General features: G+C 55.2%; 1 protein-coding gene across 1 annotated transcript in view; it reads left to right on the forward strand.

Annotated features, from left to right (window-relative positions):
* The window catches only part of LOC146334731 (sodium/potassium-transporting ATPase subunit alpha-2), a 45,952-nt gene that overhangs the window by 14,538 nt on the left and 15,928 nt on the right, over positions 1 to 15,486 (forward strand). The window contains exons 5-11 of the mRNA XM_084824191.1: positions 4,410 to 4,523; positions 7,116 to 7,250; positions 8,302 to 8,419; positions 9,729 to 9,997; positions 11,645 to 11,843; positions 12,568 to 12,677; positions 13,620 to 13,754. Of these exons, the coding sequence (XP_084680317.1) occupies positions 4,410 to 4,523; positions 7,116 to 7,250; positions 8,302 to 8,419; positions 9,729 to 9,997; positions 11,645 to 11,843; positions 12,568 to 12,677; positions 13,620 to 13,754 (1,080 nt within the window). The remainder of the gene's footprint in view (positions 1 to 4,409; positions 4,524 to 7,115; positions 7,251 to 8,301; positions 8,420 to 9,728; positions 9,998 to 11,644; positions 11,844 to 12,567; positions 12,678 to 13,619; positions 13,755 to 15,486) is intronic.

Genomic DNA, 15,486 nt, shown 5'->3' on the forward strand with positions numbered 1-15,486 from the left:
GAAAAATGTCCCCTCTCCACATTCTCCATGCCGTGCATCATTTTGTATACCTCTATCATGTCTCCCCTTACCCACCATTTTCCCAAGCTAAACAAGCCCAGCTGTTGCAACCTTCCCTCACAGGGGAGATGCTCCAGCCCCTTGATCATTTTAGTTAAACAACAAAAACTGATCTGGTCTTTATGCAATAGCAATTTGTCAGTGGAAACACTCCACACTACGAGTCCACCTGATCTCACTGGGGAGATCAGTCCACATGATGGGTGCTACAACAGAGAAGGCCCTCCTCTGCATGAGGGCCAAATGAACATGAGTAGGCTGCATAAGAACAGCCTCCCCATCAGAATGTAGACACTGGGGCAGCCTATGCAGGGGAAGGCTCTCCGATTTATAGTGCCCTTTTCATTCAGAAAGAGAGAGAGAGAGGGGGGCCCCCTAACATGGAAACTAAGGAAATACTTTGTTCCTTCCCAGCCTTATTTCTTGTTTTGCAGACATTTGGAATAGGGATGTATGAGAATTTTGTTTCTGTTTGCAAATCACTCGAAAATCTCAAACGTGAACAGGAGCTCATTTTCTCTGAAAATGTTTGCAAATTCCCAAACTTTCTTCACATTTGGATAATGTGTACTTGAAAAATGCGCACCTTTCTCAAAATGCGCAACTTTCTCAAAATGTGCACATTAAATCACCCATGCCTTAGTCTATGTGGGAAATATGTGCAACTTTTGAAATTTGCACAAATTTGGGGATTGTTTGTGCAAGTTTCACATTTGATAGCTTTTGTTTTGCACAATTTTCCCATCGCACGAAATGAACAGCAATTGAAAGCGCAAACTGAGGAGAGACAAGCAGCCAGCTGATGTCTGGCAAATCTTGGGGAGCTCAAGCATCGCTCATTTTCCCACCCCTAATTTGCAGAGGTTTCCATTCTAGAAATCCTGGTGGGATTATAAAACAGAATTTAAGAACAGCGCACATTGTATCTTCTAAGGCTGTAAACCTTAGAAACAAGCTCCACTGAGTTCAGTGAGATTTAGTACTAAGTAAGTGTGTATTTATTTATAGTACTTCTGTACTGCCTTTCTAAAACCAATCAAGGCAGTTTACAAAAGGTCCAAAACATTAAAACCATAATAAGATAGAAACATAGTAAAACAGTAAAAACAACATGTATTTATTTATATTGTATAGTATAGGGTTGCTGCCTAAATGAAAACTTATCAAAATGGCAGGTGACAAGCATGCTCTTGGGATCCCTCTGAGGGAGAACAGAGTCTTCAGGCAACCGACGCAGCTCCCGTTGATGAAGTTAAGCAGGTCTGGTTCTGATCAGAGCTTGGAAGGGTCTGCCTGGGAACCCCCCAGTTTTCATGATGGAAGGAAGGAGGGATGTAATGTAACAAAATGGATCCCCCCTTCACTCTCACTGGGGAGAAAGTGCCTCTCCTTAAGCTGGCACCTGCTTTAACCTAATCGTACAAGGCCAGGGTGCATTTTTGTCTTCTGCAAAACTATTAGCTATGTGCAAATCCGTGCAGATCAAAATGAATGGAAACTGATGTGACTAAAGAAATCCCAGTCAATTTTAATCTGGTGGCAGTCAAAATAGCATCATGTGCTTATGGTTTTGTTGCTGCTTCTAATTGAGGACAGAGGAACAGAGAGCTGCCTTCCACCAGGTCAGGTTATTTGTGCACCGAGCCCAGAATTGTCTCTCTGACTGGGAGTTCCTCTCCACCATCTCCGAGAGAGAGAGAGAGAGAGAGAGAGAGAGCTGCTACTAGGGATGTGTGAATCAGTCAAGTTCACTTCTGTTCAGTGTGTTGGACTTCCATTGTTCCATGCCATTCCCACATCAGTTTGAGAACTTTGTTTCTAAAAGTGTTTGTTTTTACTTTTCACTTTTAAAACTGTTCACTTTTTTAAAAAGTGTTCACTTTTAAAAACAAAACTTTTTTTTTAAAAGTGAAAGTGAATATGTGTACATTTCTGTGCACATTTCTCCCAGTATACACAATTCTGTGCACTTTTTCAAATATATGCATTTTTCACCCAGGGTGTATAGTGATTCTGTGTGCACCTTTTCCTAATACACACATAATTTGCACACATCTCTTTATTGGTGAACCTGATAGCAACTTTGGAAATGTGCAGATTTCAGAGCACAACTGCATTCTGGTTTGTGTACAAGTCTGAGGAGCGTGAATTTTGTAAGCTTGCGTCAAAGTGTGAACTGAATGAAATTCTCACCCATCTCTACCTGCCACCTGTTCCTTTTGACTGGAGATGGCAGGACAACTGTGGACAACTGGCAGGGTGGAGACATTTCAGTTGCAAACAGCACCTGTTTCCAAGTGGCACATAACTCCGGAGCCCTCCAGAAGGTTTTCACTAGTTTGTAATGATCCAGGTTATCTCCCAAGATGTGGCAAATAGGCAAGAGTGGATTCCGGTTTAACTGGGGTGGCAGAGAGAGACATTTCTCTCTGTCTTGTCCAGAAAACTGACTCCAAAAGAGCTCAAAAGGTTTCACGAACCAGGGCTGCTGCAGTAACATGAGCTCGTTCCAGCTATGATCCCACCCTGAAGCTGCCAGAAAAATTCAGCAGAGATGTCCGATTTATTGGGATATAAATGACACACAGCCTTGCTAAAGGGGGGGTGGGGGTGGGGCTGACTGGGGGTTGGGTCCTCTCACCCTCACCCCCTTGCCCTGCTTCAGCAAGAAAGGAGATGACTTTGGGCTTGAAGTGGCTGGCTTCGTACCAATCCATGTGTGGACTGGGGTGCCCTCAATGCCCTCCCCAGGGAGTACATTGCTGTCCTTTCGGTACCCATTTTTATTCTCACAGGCTCTTAAAAAAAGATTGTTTTAAGTGCTGCTTTTATCTTACTGCTGTATTTTGTATTTTATCATATTTATTGCAATGTAGACTGCCCTAAAATCACGGATGAAGGGTTACGTATAGAACAAGCATGCAGATGGCAGCCCATGCATAACTCTGTATTATAAAATTGTGGCCTCCATGGGAAACTGTAGCCACCCCTTTGCCCACGTCATACAGGTAGATAAAGAGGAGAGACAAAAGATGTGAGTGTGTGTGTGTGTGTGTGTGGCTTTTTTCAGTGTGTGCTGAAAGACAGAGTGTCTTGGATATCTGTTCTTCTGCGTGCAGAGCAGAGGAGCAATCATCACTATGGATTAATTGCTTCAGAATAAAGGAATGTGGACAGTGAGATCCAGCACTTCTCAAGTTCGGGGCAAAAGGCAGAGGCTCTTTCTTACAGGCAGAATTTGTACACCAAACTCCGAATCCCAAAAGATCACTAGAGCAACCCTTGAGATCTTCTGAGGAGGCCTCACTGGCTGTTCCACGACCAACAGTGTGTTGTCAGGCAATGACACGTAAGTGGGCCTTCTTGGTAGCAGCCCGTTTCCTCTGGAACACTCTCCCACATGTGGTCCAAGAGGCAGAAACTGTGGCAAGTTTTAGATACCTCTTGAAGACGCATTTGCTCACTCAGGCTTTCCCTGACACAGCAATGCTGTGTTCTACTATTCTTGTAACGTTTTATTTATTTTATACTGTTCTTATATTGTATTTTATGTATTTTTAATGTAAACCACTTAGAGACTGTATAATATCAAGTAGTATAAATTATTACATGAATGAATGAAGAAATAACCTTACAGAATTTCCCTTTTGTGGAAGAAGGAAAAAGAAAAAGAAACCCTTTGGAGCCACTCTGCAGGGAAGACTCCAGAAGGTGATGGACTACTACTCCCATCACACTGCACAATTAGCTAGGCTGGTTGGGGCTGATGGGAACTGGAGTCCAACAACATCTGGAAGGCCACAGGTCCCCCAGTCCTACAATAGGCAGATTATCAGTGAGCTATGTCGCCATCAGAAAGTATCATTGTGCATGTCACTGATTCATGAATCATGCCATGTTTTATTTTAAAGATCTGGTATTTTGACACTGCTTTTGGCCAAGTTCAGTTGATAAGCCATTTTTCTGCCTTGATTATTTGCCGCCGCTCCATACTTCAGTGTTAGAACTTCTGCAATTCTCCAACTTTTAGCTAGTACCCTGTGAGCTGCCCTCTGCAGGAGGGATTTTAAATTTATTTTATTGGACTGGCTGGTTAGTTTCCAACTATTGGGCAGTGCTGAGGGTGGGGGCAGAAGTGGTGCATGGGCTGAATTTGCACCCAGCACCCCTCTGGCTCAAGAACCTGCTGCAGGCCTGAACGATGACACTGACTCTCTGGTGCCTGGTGTGGAGACTCTGGAATGGGGGGGAGGGAGGGAGCGGTGTATGGATTAGTAATAATTTCTTTCTGCCCCACGTAGTATTTGCCAGGGTTCTGTTCTCCAGCAGTATTCATTTTTTCTCCCCAGCTCTACCTGGGCGTGGTGCTGGCAGCCGTCGTCATAGTCACTGGCTGCTTCTCCTACTACCAGGAGGCCAAGAGCTCCAAAATTATGGACTCCTTCAAAAACATGGTCCCTCAGGTAAGGCTTTGCCCCATTTTGTGGTGTGAGGTGGGAACGTCTGAGGATTCCGGGGAACACCTCCGAGGCCGTGGGCTGACGCCACTGGCCTGCTCCTCCTCTTCCTCCTCGCTGCTGCCGCAGCTTTCTTGGCAGTCAGCAAGCCGGGGGGAAGCCGGGCGGGCGTCTCCTGCTCCTGCTCCTCGCCACCACCGTTATCCGGGCCAGGTGAGCCAGCAGGGCGTGCGGGCCCGCCGGTGCCGCCCTTGACCCGGCCCTGCTCCTTCTCCAGTAGCAGATGTTGCAGGATGTGGCTGAGCTGTGGCTGGTCTGTAATCATAACTAGCTCCATCGTGAGATGAAACAGCCCAGTTAGAAGATACACGCACTTTTATTTTATTTTGCTTTTTCAGTGTAACGCACACCAGGCCCAGAAAAGCCCACAGAAATGTGTAAGGCAAAGGGAGATGGGAGATCAGGCCCCCTGTAGTTAGAACAAGTTACACACACACACACACACACACACACACGAGTGTCCCTTCTTCTCATGTGTCAGATGTTGGAGAGGTTTCCTGTGGAGATTAACTCTGCCAGTAGAACCGTTTGCAGCCACAACCAAACCAGAACGGAAAAAGAAATATTCGCGTCTGGCGTGCGCCTGCGGCTGTGGGACAGGGGTGCTCCACCGCCCTCTTGTGGCTGAGACAGGAGGCTCCATCCAAGGTCTCTGCAGAATCCACAGTACAATCCCATAGTCGCGTTTGCTCAGAAGTAAGTCCGGTTGAGCTCAGGGGCCATTATTCCCCGGTAAGCGGGTGCAGGATTACAGCCCAAATCTGCACCAGAGGGGAAAGGGACTAGGAGTGAAGATGGATGGAGCAGGCAAGAGAACAGCTCACAGCTGAGCACTACCACAGAATGATAGAGTTGGGAGGGATCTTTGAGATCATCCAGTCCACCCCCTGCTCAGTGCAGGCCCTGCAATGGCAGCTCCAGCACCTCTGGTGGACGGCCCTCCAGCCTCTGTGCATGCTCGGCTGTACAATGAATCCAGCGCTGCAGACCAAAGTGATGGCTGTGCATCCCAGCCCGTCAGGCGCTGGCTGGTCCGTCAGTCTTGCTCCCCTCCCCCAGCTGAAGTGGGAAGTCTGCCTTGAAAGGCAAAAAGGGAAAGCTCCACGTCAGCAGTTGTGCCTTTTATCTGTGCATTTAATTTGAAGAAAAAGGACACTTTTTTTCTAAGTGGAAAACTGCTCCAGGGAGTGGGGTAGGTGGGAGCTTTCCTGATGACATCACAACCACCGGCCAGTTAGCACCAGTGCACAGCCAGATCCCAATGAATGTTCTGAGAACTGTTCTGTTTCCTCCAGAGCTGAACTCTGGAGAGAGAAAAGGACTTAATGCAGCGAGGCACTTCCAGATTGGTTCACCTCTTCTAAAATGTTATGCCCGCCTTCCCCCTAGAATTCTTTGCCATTCCCAAAAAGAAGCCAAAATCAGCACAGATTGGGATGAATTGTGTTCCCCCAGATCCTTTTACACTGTATCAGGCCCCAGGTTTGCCTTTTCCATTCAACATCTTCAATTCGTTGAAATGGACCGTCCCCCTGCTGCCTATCAACTTCAGGTTTCTAGTCCCTCCTGTAAAGTTCTCCACCTGGCTCTTTCCACCTGTTGGTCTTCCCAGATGACTGAGGGAGGGAGGAACTGTGCACAAAACCCACTAGCACCACAGCAGCCTTGGCCCAGCTCTAATCTCCTTGGATGGGAACTGCATCAGTTCTCTGCTCTGTACAGCACCTGGGACTCCATAGGCCACCCTTCCCCAACCTGGTGCCCACCAGATGTTTTGGATTGCCCCTCCCATCATCCCTGACCATTGCACATGCTGCCTTGGGCTGATGGGAGTTGTATTTGAAAACAGCTGGAGGGCACCATGCTGGGAAAGGCTGCTGCAGGCACTAGCTGAAGAGCAGGCTTGGCTGACGCTGTAGGCTTACTGTGGGGACACTGCCAGAGAAGAGAGCCACCGCTTTGGACATCTGTCTCCTCTTGGATGTGGGTCGCGTGGTGTTGTCAGAGGCTAACCACCAATGACCGCTCGTGAGCGCACGAGAAAACAGACCCAGGAGAGAGAAGCCTATGATTTAGTCACACCCCTGCTGTTTTTATGTCTGACTCTGCTGTGAAGCCCTGGGAGACGGGTGCAGTTCCCCCCCCCCAGAAAGTCTGGAGCAGTCCATTGTTGCCCATGGCGTGTGGCGGGCTCTTGCTGTCTCTCTGCTGAGAGAGGTGGTGGTGGGGTTACTGCTTAAAAAACCCACCAACCCTGTCTTGAGTCCAGACGATGGCAGGACAAGAGAGATGAGAGCGGGCAGGCACACCTGTGGGCAAGGCTGCCTCCGCCGTCCCCCTCGGCTCCCTCGGAGAGTGTGGCTTGTCGCCAGCCCCTTGATACAGCGGCCCGCCGTGCCCCCTGCAAGGGCCGCAGAAGCCTTCACAGCCCGCTGGGTTCAGGCTTGTGCTCTCAAGGCGCCGAGCGGGGGTCCAGCAGGGGAAGGCGGTGCTCCATGCCGGCGTTCCTGCCCCAGCCTGAGCATCTTCTGTCCTCAGCAAGCCCTTGTGATCCGGGAAGGTGAGAAGATCCAGATCAACGCAGAGAATGTGGTGGTGGGGGACCTGGTGGAGGTGAAAGGAGGAGACAGAGTTCCAGCAGACCTGCGGATCATCTCCTCCCATGGCTGCAAGGTGAGGCAGAGCAAGACCAGGCTTCCATCAGTCCACCTTCGAGACCCGAAATTAATACGTGTTGAGGGAGAAGGAGCTTTTGGTTGCACAGTCACATGCTTTCTTAAAATTAGCTGATTGATTAAATGAGTTTTAAATCAATCTGCTAAATCTGCATAACTTTGCCTATGACAGAAACAGTGGTTTTGAATCAAAGGGTGATAGAGTTGGAAGGGACCTCAGAGGTCATCTAAGTCCACCCCTCCTCAATGCAGGCTCTCGTTTCTTGCGTGTAGATAGCACATGTATCAGCCAGAACAAGTGCTGCTGCCTTAGGAGAGTCGAGCCCCTCTGTCTGGCTGATGGAGGGTTGCCTCTTCCTAGATGGTGCCTGCCATCTGCAGATTTAGAAGTATGGAAATTAAAAATAATTAACTTTTTTTAAAAAAGTGTTGTCTGGTTAATCTGGAATTTATTTTTAGTCAAGTAACAATGTTTTGATCAGTTAATGTAACCAATTAATTGCTGCCTAGGGGGTGGGTGCCACCCTCCCCCCCGATAAACTGCCCCCGCTTGATCGCAGTTCACTTTCAGCGGACCCAGATGCAGCAGCACATCTGCTGTCGGATATATACGGGCGGGTGAGCTGTTTTGTAGAAACAGAAGGTCTCCCCAAACTGAAATAGCTCCGCAGGCTAAGAAGAGGCTGTAAAGGGGCATTTCCAGCTCTGTATTTAAAAATTAAAACGATTTAGTTTAAATGCCATGACTGGGGAGAAATGGCTTCTTTCCGTCTTTGTGTCTGCAAAGCTGAACGTGCAGGCTGGGGAGCGCGTGGGCTCGGGGGTGGTTGTGCCAGAATCAGACATGCCTCTGCCAGCAGAGCTCCTCACCCCGCCACCCTCTTAGCTCTGCGAAGAAGCGGGCGGGCGGGCAGCGGTGCCGGTGGGCTTTCGCGCCGCAGAGCTGCCTTGGCCTCCTGGGATGCGGCCCTCTTTCTTCCTGCCCCTTCCATGGCAAACCCTCCCATGGCGGGCACCTTCCATGCCGCTTCTTCCTTTGTCTTGGGCAGGTGGATAACTCCTCCCTGACGGGCGAGTCAGAGCCGCAGACCCGCTCCCCGGAGTTCACACACGAGAACCCGCTGGAGACACGCAACATCTGTTTCTTCTCCACCAACTGTGTGGAAGGTGAAAGGGCAAAGCAGGCCCCGGGGGGGGGGAGGGGGCTCTTGAAACCGGAGGAAGGACTGGAGCTGACACAGAGGACTGCCTCCGCATCCCCTGGACTGCAGGGACGGCTGTCCGCAGTTCCCCCCAAGGCTGAGTGAGACCCCGCAGAGCTCCTGGGCTGAAGCCAGGCAGGGTGCAGGGAGCCACCGGAAGGCAAAGTGCGGGGGAAGAGACGGTGCGGAGGCGGGGGAGGCCTTTGCGCACGGTGGAGCCAGCAGCCGCAGAGCAGCCGTGCTGCTCGGAATAGAATGGAATAGTAGTAAGGCTGGAAGGGGCCCACAAGGCCCTCGAGTCCAACCTCCTGCTCATGCAGGAACCCAAGTCAGAGCATCCCTGACAGGTGGCTGTCCAGCCTCGTCCTGAAGGCCTCCAGTGGGGGAGAGCCCACTGCCTCCCTAGGACCCGAGAGCACTGGGACTAGAAACTCCAGCGGGGGTCCGACCCTGTCAAGGGCCCGCTCTGCCTTAGTGCCCCTCAGAGGCCTCTGTGGCGGTCTGCCTTGTGGGCCGGAGTGCCGTGCCCCACCCTCCCTTCAGGCAGAGGCAGAGACATGCACAGCCCTCGCCTGCTATTCCCCACAAGCTGGTGCCCCCAGGCGGGTTGGACTGCAACTCCCATCATTCTCATCATGCTGACTGGGAATGATGGGAGTTGCAGTTCAACCCATCTGGAGGGCGCAGACTTGGGGAAGGCCACCCTACAAACTCCAGGGGTGTTTGGAGCCAGGCTCCGTGATCCCCCTTTCACCCCAGCCTCAAATTAGGAACATCAGAAGCTGCCTCACATCCAAACCCAGGATTGCTGACACTGACGGGCCGCAGGCGGGGCTCCCCAGAGGTTCAGGCAGGGGCTTCCCCAGCCCTACCTGGAGGTGCTGCTGGGGGTCGGACCTGGGTCCCTCTGCACGCAAAGCAGGGGCTCCGCCGCTGATCTGTGCCCCCCCGGGAGAAAGGGAGTGCACCAGGGTGGCCCCTGCCTGCCGCCTTTGTGGGTTCGACCGGCACAGGACCAGAACAGAAAGTGGCGGTCCCTCAGTGGGATCCAGCTGTCTCGCACCTTTTCCCACGACATCTGCGTCATGCCTCCCCCTCCCCCGCAGTTCTCCGTGCCCCCTGGGCAGGTTGCAGACGCACCGTGTGGATTTAGGGTCCTGGGTTTGCCTGAGAGACACACAAGCCAGGGACCCCCCAGCACTCCATGCCCTTCCCCCAGCCTTCACTCCCACGGCGCCCAAAGAGATGGGTTCAGAGCGCCCCCCCCTGCACAGGTACGGCACGGGGCATAGTCATCTCCACGGGGGACCGGACGGTCATGGGCCGCATCGCCTCGCTGGCCTCCGGCCTGGAGGTGGGCCGCACCCCCATCGCCATGGAGATTGAGCACTTCATCCGCATCATCACCGGGGTGGCCGTCTTCCTGGGCATGTCGTTCTTCATCCTCTCCCTCATCCTCGGCTACACCTGGCTGGAGGCCGTCATCTTCCTCATCGGCATCATTGTGGCCAACGTCCCAGAAGGGTTGCTGGCCACTGTCACGGTATGTGGCTCTGGCCTGGCCGGGCGAGGGTGCGCCCATGGGAGGGGCAGGGGAGAGAGCCAGGGCCCACCATGCGGGGGGCGGGCTGCCCTGCGCCCAGGGGAACTGGCCCACCCGGGCTTCCCCACACGACCTGGCTCGTGTAAGCCCAAGGCCGCTGGCCGGGCTGCGGGCAGAGCCAAGAGGCCTGGAGCGTCTCTGTCGATCGTGAGCTGCGGACAGTATCAGGGACACCTATTGGAGGGCTTCTTGGCCGCGATGCTCTGCGGATGGGACCCTCTGCCCAAGGAGGCTGGCCTGGCACCAGCCTCGATGAATTCCCAGCAAAGACTTTTTACAACAGTGACATCTGCTTGGTGTGTGATGCATGGTGCCGCACTTGCGGCTCTAACCTGCTTATTTGTTCCTGTACTTTTTTTCCTATCTGTCATAAGCTTTGTTTCTGTGGGCCGCTCCGGAAATTTCTTTGCAGAAGGGCGGAAACAAATTCATACAATAAACTAAGGGCAGGCCGCCTGGTGCCCTCCAGATGTTTTGGACCGCAACTCCCACAATCCCGGCCCAATGGCCATGTCCGAAACATCTGGAAGGCACCAGGCGGCCTGCTCCAGAAATATACCAACAGTCCGCTAGACGTGCGTGGGATCCTGCCGGCCTGTCAGACTGACAGCACTCAAGGCAGCTCACATCGAAAGCAGTAAAGGCGGAAACAAAAAATAGGACTAAGAAGACAAGCAAAGAAGCAGTGGATTATAAAAATACAAAAAACGAGGGTGGATACAGAAGGAAAAGACCTAATCCAAAACTGATCCAACAACATTTCTCTCCAGATGTTGTTGGACTCTAGCTCCCATCAACCCTGACTATTGGCCATGCTGGCTGGGGCTGGTAGGAGTGAAGTCCAACATCTGGAGGGGCACAGACCCCCCCCCCGCTGCCTTAAAGCTTGTGACTGGCCCAAAAAGGGACCAAGTGCCAGCAGGGCAGTGACATACATGAAATATTCCACTTGCAGCGCAAGCCCATACATGTGTCCTCGGACGTAAGCCCCACTGAGTGCAATGGGACTTACTCCCAGGGAAGTGTGTACAGGACTGCAGCCTCAGTCGGGTCAGAACTCCCTTGTCTCTAGCTCTCTGTTGGCATAAGCTGGCAGAGCCCACAGAGAGGAGGGTTCTCCTAAGGTCTGTTTACTTCACCACATTACGCGGAGCCCAGGGAGATGTGTGTAGGCTTCCTCAGTTGGCCCTCACAGCCCTGTGGAGAAGGTGAGATGAGGTTTAGCAGGGATTTGAACCCGGGTTTCCCCCCCAGAGCCCAGCCATGGCCCCTCCACTGCACCTGGCTCTCTGGGGCTGTGGGGACGATCCAGGGAGAGCAGATTCCAAATAACTGGTGGGACAGCTGCAGAAGGAATCCCCTCTTCTTCCCCAGCTGGCCTCAGCTGGGACACAGGATGTGACCTCAGAAGGGTGCCTGGTGCGTTCGCGCTCAGGGAGCGTGATGGGGCTGCAGGGATGACCTTGGTCTCCTGCCAGAAAAAGGCCCCCTTGGAGGACTGCCCCAGGGCAGCGTTGCCAGAAAGGCCCCCAGCTAACCTGCCTGCCTGCTTTCGCGGTTTATTCCTCCCCCCGCCCCGAACTGCAGGTGTGCCTGACCCTCACAGCCAAGCGCATGGCTCGCAAGAACTGCCTGGTGAAGAACCTGGAGGCCGTGGAAACGCTGGGCTCCACCTCCACCATCTGCTCTGACAAGACCGGAACCCTGACCCAGAACCGCATGACCGTCGCCCACATGTGGTTCGACAACCAGATCCACGAAGCAGACACCACCGAGGACCAGTCCGGTGAGAGCAGCCCCTCACTCCGCTTCTCTGCCCCACACACCACAGAGCGAGCTGTGGGGAGGAATGGGGGCTGGGGTGGGGCAGCCCCCCCTTCCCGGGTGCCCATGCCCTCTGACCTTGTGGGCAGAGAGCATGATGGGAAGGACTGGGCTCAGGAGGTCTCGGGGGACAGACTGGTGCTTTCTATGGTGCTTCGATTAAACCTGGGCTTGCAAGATGCTCTCTGATGCCAGCGCGCAGCCTGGCAGCGAGAAGTAAAAAGAGAGCGCCTCTGAGCATCAGGTGGAGGTGAGATCCAGCACCGCCTTCATCAGACCGATGCAAAGATTTAGTCGTTATATATAACACCATTTCTAACATGGCCACAGAGCTTCCCTTGCGCTATTCTCCCTGTAATCCTACCACAAGCTCCTGTAAGGACAGCCACCCCCAGGGTATGGATTGGGGCCAGCAGGGGGTGCTACACGCTTCTGGACCAGGGCCTCCTACTTCCTCCTGGGATGATGGGGTGGGGAGGGGGTCCCCGCAGAGACCCCCCCTTCCTCACAGGGGGAGTAGAGTGGGTGTTCCTTCTGAGTGCAGGGTGGCATTGGGAGAGGCAGGGCGCCCCTGGCTGTGCACTGTGGGGGGCGGGGATCGCTCATTTGCCCCCAGGGAAGGGGGGCGCACACCGCCTGCCCCTCCTCGGAAGTCCTGAGTGGCCCGTTCTCTCTCTCCCCGCCAGGAGCCACGTTCGACAAGCGCTCCCCCACCTGGACAGCCCTGGCCCGCATTGCAGGGCTGTGCAACAGGGCCGTCTTCAAGGCGGGACAAGAGAAGGTCCCCATCTCTAAGGTACAAGGGGCACACCTCGGGCGAGGCTGCGAAGAACCCTGCGGCCCGCTCCCCCTGGGGCTCTCCCAGAAACCCTCGCCCGGGTCTCTGCTCCGAGACAGCCCTGTGGATGGAGATCCACCCTCCTCCGAGATCCCATGTAAAGCATCCCACAAACCAGCGTTGGGAATAAGTGGCAGAGAGAGGCGCCACAGGCAGGGAGCGCGGGGGGGGGCAATCTGGAAGCAGCCCCCCAGTGCCCCGTCCACATGCGCGTTTCAAGCCCCAGGATGGCGGGGTGGGGGCGAAGGAGCTGCCTTGCTGAAGCGGGAGCTGGCCGTGGCCCTGTGCCGCGAGCCCAGCGAGGGTGTTTGTCTGGGTCTGCAGGAGCCCCTGTTGATAAGCCTCGCTGGAGAGCAGGCAAGCCAGGCCGGCCCTTGACCCCAGGGCCAGCGCGGGCTTCGGGAGTGCAGGCGCTCCTCACGGCAGCCCCGCTGCAAGACGCCGGGCAGCGCTCCCGATCCCGTCCACGAGCAGATCTGCAGCGTCGGTCTCCGCCAGGAGCAGCCCTTTGTTCCGCGGATGGGTCTGGGTTGCCTGTCGAGACCACGCTGCCCCCAGTACTCCCCATCACAGCAGGGAACGCTGTTGTACTGCTGGGGAAATTCACCCCCCGCTGCTTACCGTGGGGATGCAGCTCAGCTCAGAGGCAATAGGGGACCATGAGGCGGGGGGGGGTGACATCGGTGTCCCGGGGAAGAAGAAAGGCCTTGCTGGGCCCCCATGCGCCTGGGCCCCGCTGTGCCGCTCCCCGGGGACGCCTCCCTCCGCCGCGGCGAGCGTGGCCCCTCCGCGCCCTGCCCCCACTGATGTCTTGAACCGTGCCGCTGCCGCAGGGTGGGCTCCACCAGCCCTCTGCAGGCAGGCCAGGCCTGATGACCCTTCCTCGCCCCCCTTCGCCAGCGGGACACGGCCGGCGACGCCTCCGAGTCGGCGCTCCTGAAATGCATCCAGCTGTCCTGCGGGCCCGTCAAGAAGATGCGAGACAAGAATCCCAAAGTGACGGAGATCCCCTTCAACTCCACCAACAAGTACCAGGTGGGGGCCGGGAAAGGCTGCCGGCGGGTGGGAGGCAGGACGCCAGGCGCAGCGGTCTCGGGCCTCCTGCGCTTCGGGGGACGGCTCTGGAGCCGTGTTCGTCAGGACAGCGGAGTGGAGCCCGCAGGTTCAGGGGCAGTCTGCCTCTGAATGCCGCTTCCTGGGGAGGTGTCCCGGCCTGCCACGGAGGTCAGTTCTTGCCTTCCCAGAGCAGTCCTGCGGGTCGAGGACCGGGAAGGCCTGGTGAGCGGGGCGCTGCCCCAGGGAGCGCAGCAGGGCAGATGTCGCCTCAGCAAGGGCTGGGCTCCAGCTGAGCAGCCGGGGGCGGGGGCTGCGCTTGCCCCCGCCTCCCTGGCGTGTCATTGGGGCCCCGATCCAGCACGTGCTTCCTGCACGTGAGATGGGCGCAGGGGCATCTGACATGGTGCCAGGCAGGCTCTGAGCCTCTGCCCAGGCACGCCACTGCCTTCCTCCCTAGTCCTGGGGATGATCTTGGTGGGCCTGGAGCAGGTGGACGGGCCTTCCAGGTGCTCCAGTTCCCCGATGCCACGACCTCCCCCGGCGGAGCATCACCCCTCGTGGTGCTCTCAGGAAGGCCATCGGCAACCTCCAACGGCCCCTGACCCTCGCAACAACTAGGAGCACGATGGAGCCCCTCCTCTGCGGCCCAGGGCCGCTCTGCCAGGAAGGGCGTGGGATGTGACAGGAGGGCTCTTGCCTGCACGCATGGGCAGTTGGCTGGCAGGAAACAGGGTGCTGGACGAGGGCGACCCGCCTTGCCCTTATCCACACGGACTCTCCAGGCTCAGAGGCACTTTCCCCTGGGATCCCAATGCCAGGGATAAACTCAGAGCGCATCAGCCGGACCCTGGCCACAGCACCGGGAGGTGGGCTTGGCTGGCATCTGCCAAGCCAGGGAGCGGGGCGGGCCGAGGAGAGTGGGAGGCCAGCGCCGTCTCAGAGCACGGGTCCACCTGCCCTGCTGCTCTGGCCCAGGAGGGCCGCCGGGCCAAATGCTGCCTCCAGGCTGTGGCTGGCAGCCTCCCGTCAGCTGATGGTCGACAGAATTGGTTTAGGGGGCCCTTCATGCCGCAAAACACTACGAGAATTTTCTGTCCTAGGGAGCGGCCTTAGACAGAGTCGGACCCTTGGCCCACCTAGCCCAACGTGGCCGACGCTGACTGGCAGCAGCCATGGCTCCCCGCGGTTTCAGGCAGGGTCCCTTCCTAGCCCTGCCTAGAGACGCTGCCAGGGATCGAGCCAGGCAAAGCGGGGGCTCTGCCGCTGAGCGGCTTGGGCCTCTCCCTCAAGGGCCGGGCAGCACAGGCCGCGGCACTGCGCAAAGCTGAGTTCTGCTAGGCTCACGCCAGATGTGCCCATCCCCTTGCTTTGCATGCTGCAGTTTTGCTGTTCAAGGGAGGGGGGGTACTGCAGCCGCACCCCCACACTGTCAGGAACCCCCTCCAGCCGCTTCTCCGGCCTCTGCCCACATCCCAGCCAAGTATATTGCGGCCTTTTTAACGGCAAGGAACTTGTTCTATTTTATCTTTAAATGAAAGCGGAGATGGTCAGAAAGCTGAATTATGGAGCCACAAGAACATTTTGCATGTTTTCTGTGCTCCTGTGGAATCATGACACTTTATGTCCAGCCCTGAAAAAGCTCTCTTGGCAGCATGGCCTGTTGGGAGCAGATATCTTGGCAACAAGAACAGGAGTTGCTACAGCTTAGAGT

This window comes from Heloderma suspectum, chromosome 17 (genome assembly GCF_057233095.1).
Source record: "Heloderma suspectum isolate Gila_16-S chromosome 17, 16-S_ref, whole genome shotgun sequence".
NCBI lineage: Eukaryota > Metazoa > Chordata > Lepidosauria > Squamata > Helodermatidae > Heloderma > Heloderma suspectum.